Source organism: Arachis hypogaea, chromosome 15, assembly GCF_003086295.3.
Source record: "Arachis hypogaea cultivar Tifrunner chromosome 15, arahy.Tifrunner.gnm2.J5K5, whole genome shotgun sequence".
NCBI classification, from domain to species: Eukaryota; Viridiplantae; Streptophyta; class Magnoliopsida; order Fabales; family Fabaceae; genus Arachis; species Arachis hypogaea.
The window spans coordinates 19,582,979-19,588,425 of record NC_092050.1 but is presented as its reverse complement, the minus strand read 5'-3'; the positions used below and the strand labels follow the sequence as shown (position 1 = coordinate 19,588,425).

The 5,447-nt window shown below is 34.6% G+C and overlaps 1 protein-coding gene across 2 annotated transcripts; it reads left to right on the top strand.

Annotated features, from left to right (window-relative positions):
• The first annotated feature begins 1,179 nt into the window (after window positions 1-1,179).
• Window positions 1,180-5,080, top strand: LOC112749851 (serine/threonine-protein kinase 54). Of its 2 annotated transcripts, none has more exons than XM_025798266.2 (7): window positions 1,180-1,779; window positions 2,426-2,776; window positions 3,348-3,469; window positions 3,750-3,961; window positions 4,051-4,225; window positions 4,333-4,467; window positions 4,557-5,080. In XM_025798266.2, the coding sequence occupies exons 2-7, from the start codon at window positions 2,458-2,460 to the stop codon at window positions 4,761-4,763; spliced, it is 1,170 nt and encodes a 389-aa protein (XP_025654051.1). In that variant the 5' UTR covers window positions 1,180-1,779; window positions 2,426-2,457; the 3' UTR covers window positions 4,764-5,080. The 2 variants fall into 2 exon arrangements, with proteins under 2 accessions (XP_025654051.1, XP_025654053.1); XM_025798268.3 differs by lacking the exon at window positions 1,180-1,779 and adding an exon at window positions 1,801-1,995.
• Window positions 5,081-5,447: the final 367 nt, after the last annotated feature.

Sequence of the window (5,447 nt, the reverse complement as noted above, 5' to 3'; positions counted from 1 at the left end):
TGGTTATACGCGATTGGATAGAATAAGGAATGAAGATATAAGAGAGAGAGTTGGAGTAGTATCTATTGTGAAAAAGATGGTAGAATCGCGTCTCAGGTGGTTCATAAATGTGAGAAAAAGACCGACAGAACACCCAATCAGGAGAGTGGATGAGATGGAAGATGGACAATGGGTGAAAGGTAGAGGAAGATCTAAGAAGACCATCCTGGAGGTGGTCAAACGAGATTTACATGTAAACGGTCTTTCTATTAACATGATACATGATAAAGTTCAATAATATCGTTTGATTCATGTAATTGGCTCTACTTAGTGAGACAAAACTTTGTTGTTGTTGTTGTATAGGCTTGTGTAACTTAATTCCTATGAAAATAGTTTGTTTTTAGGTTTTTTTACATGAGGAAGTATAGGGAGCCAATGGGGTATCTGTACAATGGAAGTTTAGAGATGTTCGATTCAGTAGGATATCAGATATTTATTATCCTTGATACTTGGATGATTATTCTAGATAGTATAGATGTATTGTGTTTGAGAAATTAGTAATATTTTACCCTAAATGTTCATTTTTTAACTCATATTAAACTAAATAAATAACTCATTATACATATTATACAAATATTTTATTGACTCTCTAGTAAGATTCTTTTTACATTAACCTTACCATGTATAGTATAGTATAGACAATACTGCCAATACAGGGTTGAGTTTCTTTCCAACATGTTCAGACTTATCTCTTAAGAGTCAAAAGTGTATTCCATTTCATAAGTATGTGGGTGTCTAATAGTAATTTATTTGCCGGAACAAGGAAAATGACAGAAACTATGTGCGATGGACATTTTTCAATGGTTGCTAGTGAAAAATTCCAAATCCAAAGGGCAACTCCATGTATATTTGTCCTTCTTTATTTGGTCCCATACAATTAAGTACCCTCAGCCACAAAAATAACGACTCTCTCTCTCATTTATTTAAATATAACAAAAAATTGTACAGAACTTATTTATTTTATTTTTTAAACTTACTACTCATGTTTAAAAAAAAAAAAGTTTTTGTTGATATTTAAAAATATAAATTTAATTTTAATATACACTAAACATACATATTCAATTATATAACGTCATATTAATAAAAATAATTATTTTTTATATTAACAACATAAATAGCCATAAAAAAAACACCACAAATATAAATAAAACAAATACTGAAAACGAAGGAATAATAGGAAAGAGGAAAACACCTATCCTGAGTCATCAGCTACGCAAAAATAACGAACACAAAAGATGCTTGATTTGTCATGAACCAAACAAACCGTTACACTTAACAATGGTACCAATGCAAAAGCAAAGATCTTAATCTTAGCGTACATGGAAATGAAATTCATTTAATAAAATTTGTTGGACTAAGAATATATATTGGTTTTAAAAGGAAACAGAAAAACAAGGCTTTTAATATAACATAACATAACAGCCTCTCTCTCTATCTCTGTCTCTCAGAGATTGTTTTGTTTTGTTCGTCCACCTCATTTTAGGGAACACCAGCGATTCCATCACCGCTGGTTTCAATTTGGGGTGGTCTGCATGCTGGCTTGGAATCGGTTTCACCCTTCAAAATCGCTCCTTTTTGCAACAATTCAGAACAAGGCAGAAACTGAACCCTCAATTTCAATGTAGCCTTCGTTCTCTTGGGCAACGTCTCTGAATTGGTGATGACAACAACTGCAAAACTTACTTTCTCTCTTGTTTCCAAACCCAAACAAACCCTTTGATTCCTCCAACACCTTAAAAGGTATCCATCTCACGCACCCACTTTTATTTTTTGTTCAAAGAAAAAAGAAGTAAGGAAGAAAATTTTGGGTGGCCTAAAAAAAAGTCAATTTTCTCGCCTGTGGCTTCTGTTGCTATCTCTTATTTAGCGTAATTCTTAATCTGTTGTTATTTTGCTTTCTGTGGGGGTCCTTGCAAGTTTTTAGTTTCCTTCATTGTTTGCTTGATTCTCTTAAAGGTTTGTACTTTCGAAGATACCTTTATTTATTTTCTTTTTTCTTGTATGCTTGAAATCTTTATTTTGTTTTTTAATTTTTTCTGGATGGTTGGTCTTGGTCAGGAATAGTGCGAATTGGGTCGTTTTCTAAGAAGTTTACTTTTTCTTATTCTGCTACTATTTCTTCATATTTAGAAGTCAATAGAATAAGTGGTTGGCCAGGAATGAGTTCTTGGTTTTAATCACGATGAGTCAGTTTTCTGGGCTTGAGTGTTCATACCAAAAGGGAAAAAAATTCTAGGCCTTAAGGGTATATAAGAAAGGAGGTTTTACAATTGCCGTTATCATTTTCTCTTTAGAAAATATATGTTGTACACAAATATTTCAAATTCTTTTTTCTTTTTTGAAAATAATTCTGCTGTCTAAATAACTTAGTTGGTTGCCATCCTAGTTGTCGAAATTCGATAATTTAGGGTGTTGAAGATGGATTCGGATGGTGAGAATGGGAGGAGGAAACCAGAATGTGAAGCGGTAGGAGCTCTGAATTCAAAGATGAAGGGTACTGGAAACCAGAGCAGCAAAGATATGATCTTCAGAGCTGATAAAATTGATCTCAAGAGTTTGGATGCCCAGCTAGAAAAGCACCTGAGCAAGGTTTGGTCGAGAACGATGAGCCTCGACGTTAAAAGGCCAAAGGAGGAGTGGGAGATTGATTTGGCCAAATTGGATTTAAGGTATGCAGTTGCTCATGGCGCTTATGGAACTGTTTACAGGGGCACTTATGATACAAAAGATGTTGCAGGTATTTGCATCTCATTAACCTTTTTTTTTTAATATGTTTTCCATTTGATGTCTTTCAACATTTTTATTATTTAAACATTTGGCTAATGATATTATCTGCAAGAGAATATGGTCTCAAATCCGCAATGGAGTTTTCAAAATAACTTGTGATCTAATATCTCTTCTGGCATGTTTTCCAAGAAAAAGAAAAATGAAATTTGACAGAAAAGCGAAATTTCTTCCTTTTATCATCTGTGTGTTGGAAGGCACATCTGTTTTTTAATAATAAAGTGAAATTGCTTCTAATGGCAAGTGCTGGCTGACTGAAACCTTGATGTTTATATTACTTGAATTTATGTTGATTTTTATCAAACGAAAAGTAACTAATTCTAATTATAATAATACATTAATGACAAAAGAAAAGTGGCATTTGTCTTGTTTTGCTGAGAAAAGGCAAAAGTGTTAGAATGGTATGCATATGTTGAATTTAAAAGCATCATTCTAATTATAATATCCTTTTGAGTCTGCAAGCATATTTCAGAATGAAAATATTGCTTTTATAACCACTATGCTGCCGTCTTGAATTTTTATAGTGAAAGTTTTGGACTGGGGTGAGGATGGTGTAGCTACTGCTGCTGAAACTGCCGCTTTACGTGCATCTTTTAGGCAGGAAGTCGCTGTTTGGCACAAACTTGACCATCCAAATGTCACCAAAGTAAAACCTCAAAGTCTTCTTCACTCTCACTTGTTTTATTAATGATCATTATTTGACACATGACAATGTTGATAAAAAAAATGTGGCTATTACAGATAGCATACTTCAGAGCAAAATTCGAACTTTGCTCTGATATTATCCACATGCTTAGTTTTCTTTTTTTGAGTATTTCTTTCCTTTCTCAGAGCGGTATGAATTAGTTTCAAGATTATCAACTAAATTTGCTTCTAGAAATAACTGCTCAGCTTAATAATGATGTCTGTATTAATTTCTGAAACAGTTTGTCGGAGCTTCAATGGGTACTTCAAATCTTAAGATTCCCCCTAAAAACCCTTCAAGTTTTGATAACAATCCTCCTCCCCCTTCAAGGGCATGTTGTGTCATTGTTGAGTTTCTCCCTGGCGGAACGCTAAAACAATACTTGATAAAGAATAGGAGGAGGAAACTTGCTTATAAGATTGTGGTACAGCTGGCTTTAGACCTTGCCAGGGGGTGAGTACTGTGTTCTGTAATAATTCTATACTTAGAAATTTTAAATCTAATATTAAAATAAAATGTATTTTTCCCCCTAAAATTTGCAGTCTTAGCTATCTACACTCAATGAGGATTGTTCATCGAGATGTTAAAACAGAGAACATGTTACTAGATACCAGCCGGAAACTGAAAATAGCTGATTTTGGAGTTGCTCGTGTTGAAGCTTTGAATCCAAGTGACATGACGGGTGAAACCGGAACACTTGGATATATGGCGCCCGAGGTATTGAAGTGCTGATGCTTTTTTGAAAAATAATAAGCATCATATGAATCATGTTTTTCAAGATTGGAAACAAGAGGTGGCTTTAATCTTGGCATTATCATGTGTAGGTCCTGGATGGTAAACCTTACAACAGGAGATGTGATGTGTATAGCTTCGGCATCTGCTTGTGGGAAATTTATTGCTGTGACATGCCTTATCCAAATCTAAGCTTCGCTGATATATCGTCTGCAGTTGTTCGTCAGGTTAGTCATAAGACGAACTGTCTAAAGAACAATTTACAACAGCATGTTTGTCTATGGCTATGATTCACGGATTTCCTGTTGTTTGTCAGAATTTACGACCAGATATTCCGAGATGTTGTCCAAGTGGCATGGCAAATATCATGAAAAGATGCTGGGATGCGAATCCAAACAAACGGCCGGAAATGAAGGACGTGGTGACAATGCTAGAAGCACTGGATACAAGCAGAGGTGGGGGAATGATACCTGAAGATGAGAGTCCAGGTTGCTTCTGTTTTGCACCAGCCAGAGGTCCCTAACTGAGTCCTTTTAATTATCCCATCTTTTCATGTCTTGTAAGAGATGGGGTGAGAAGCAGTGGAACTGGCAATTTGTGTTTTATGGTTGTTGCCAGTTTTCAACTCAACTTCCCTTCTTGATTGACTCAAAATAATGATGGTCAAGAGAGAAGGAAAAAAAGAGAGAGGGATTTTTCGTTTTTTTTTTTTTTGGAATTTTTGATTGAAGGGGTGAATTCATTGCTTCTTAGATATAGTCCTGAAAACTGGTTTCATCTGTGCATGGAAAAATGAAAGGGGGGTTTGATACATCTAATGAAAATTTCCCCTATTAATAATGGCGCGTTGCTACCAAGTACCAAGTACCTACACATTCATTCTTATTTATAGAGTGAGAGTAGGTCAATTAATCAGAATTACATTTTTTACAAAAAAATCAGAAATAACAAAGGTATTTGGATATAAAATATAGAAAAATTATCAGTCTCCTGACAAAAAATGGAACACCCGTGTTCATGGTACGATCAGGTTATTCAAATTTTTTTCGTCGTGTAGTAAGTCATGAAATGGCGAAAATATCCCTCATTAACTCTTGTATTGTCAAAAGCTCACGGAAGAGGGAATAACCAATTTGAATATAATCAAGATTGGGAAAATGTTACCATACTAATCTATTGTATATAATCAAGATTGGGAAAATGTTTT

Coding starts and splice junctions, on each gene's coding strand:
- LOC112749851 (XM_025798266.2), top strand. CDS start 2,458: ATGGATTCGGATGGTGAGAATGGGAGGAGGAAACCAGAATGTGAAGCG. Junction 3,470..3,749: donor ACCATCCAAATGTCACCAAA/GTAAAACCTCAA, acceptor TTTCTGAAACAG/TTTGTCGGAGCTTCAATGGG. Junction 3,962..4,050: donor GCTTTAGACCTTGCCAGGGG/GTGAGTACTGTG, acceptor TAAAATTTGCAG/TCTTAGCTATCTACACTCAA.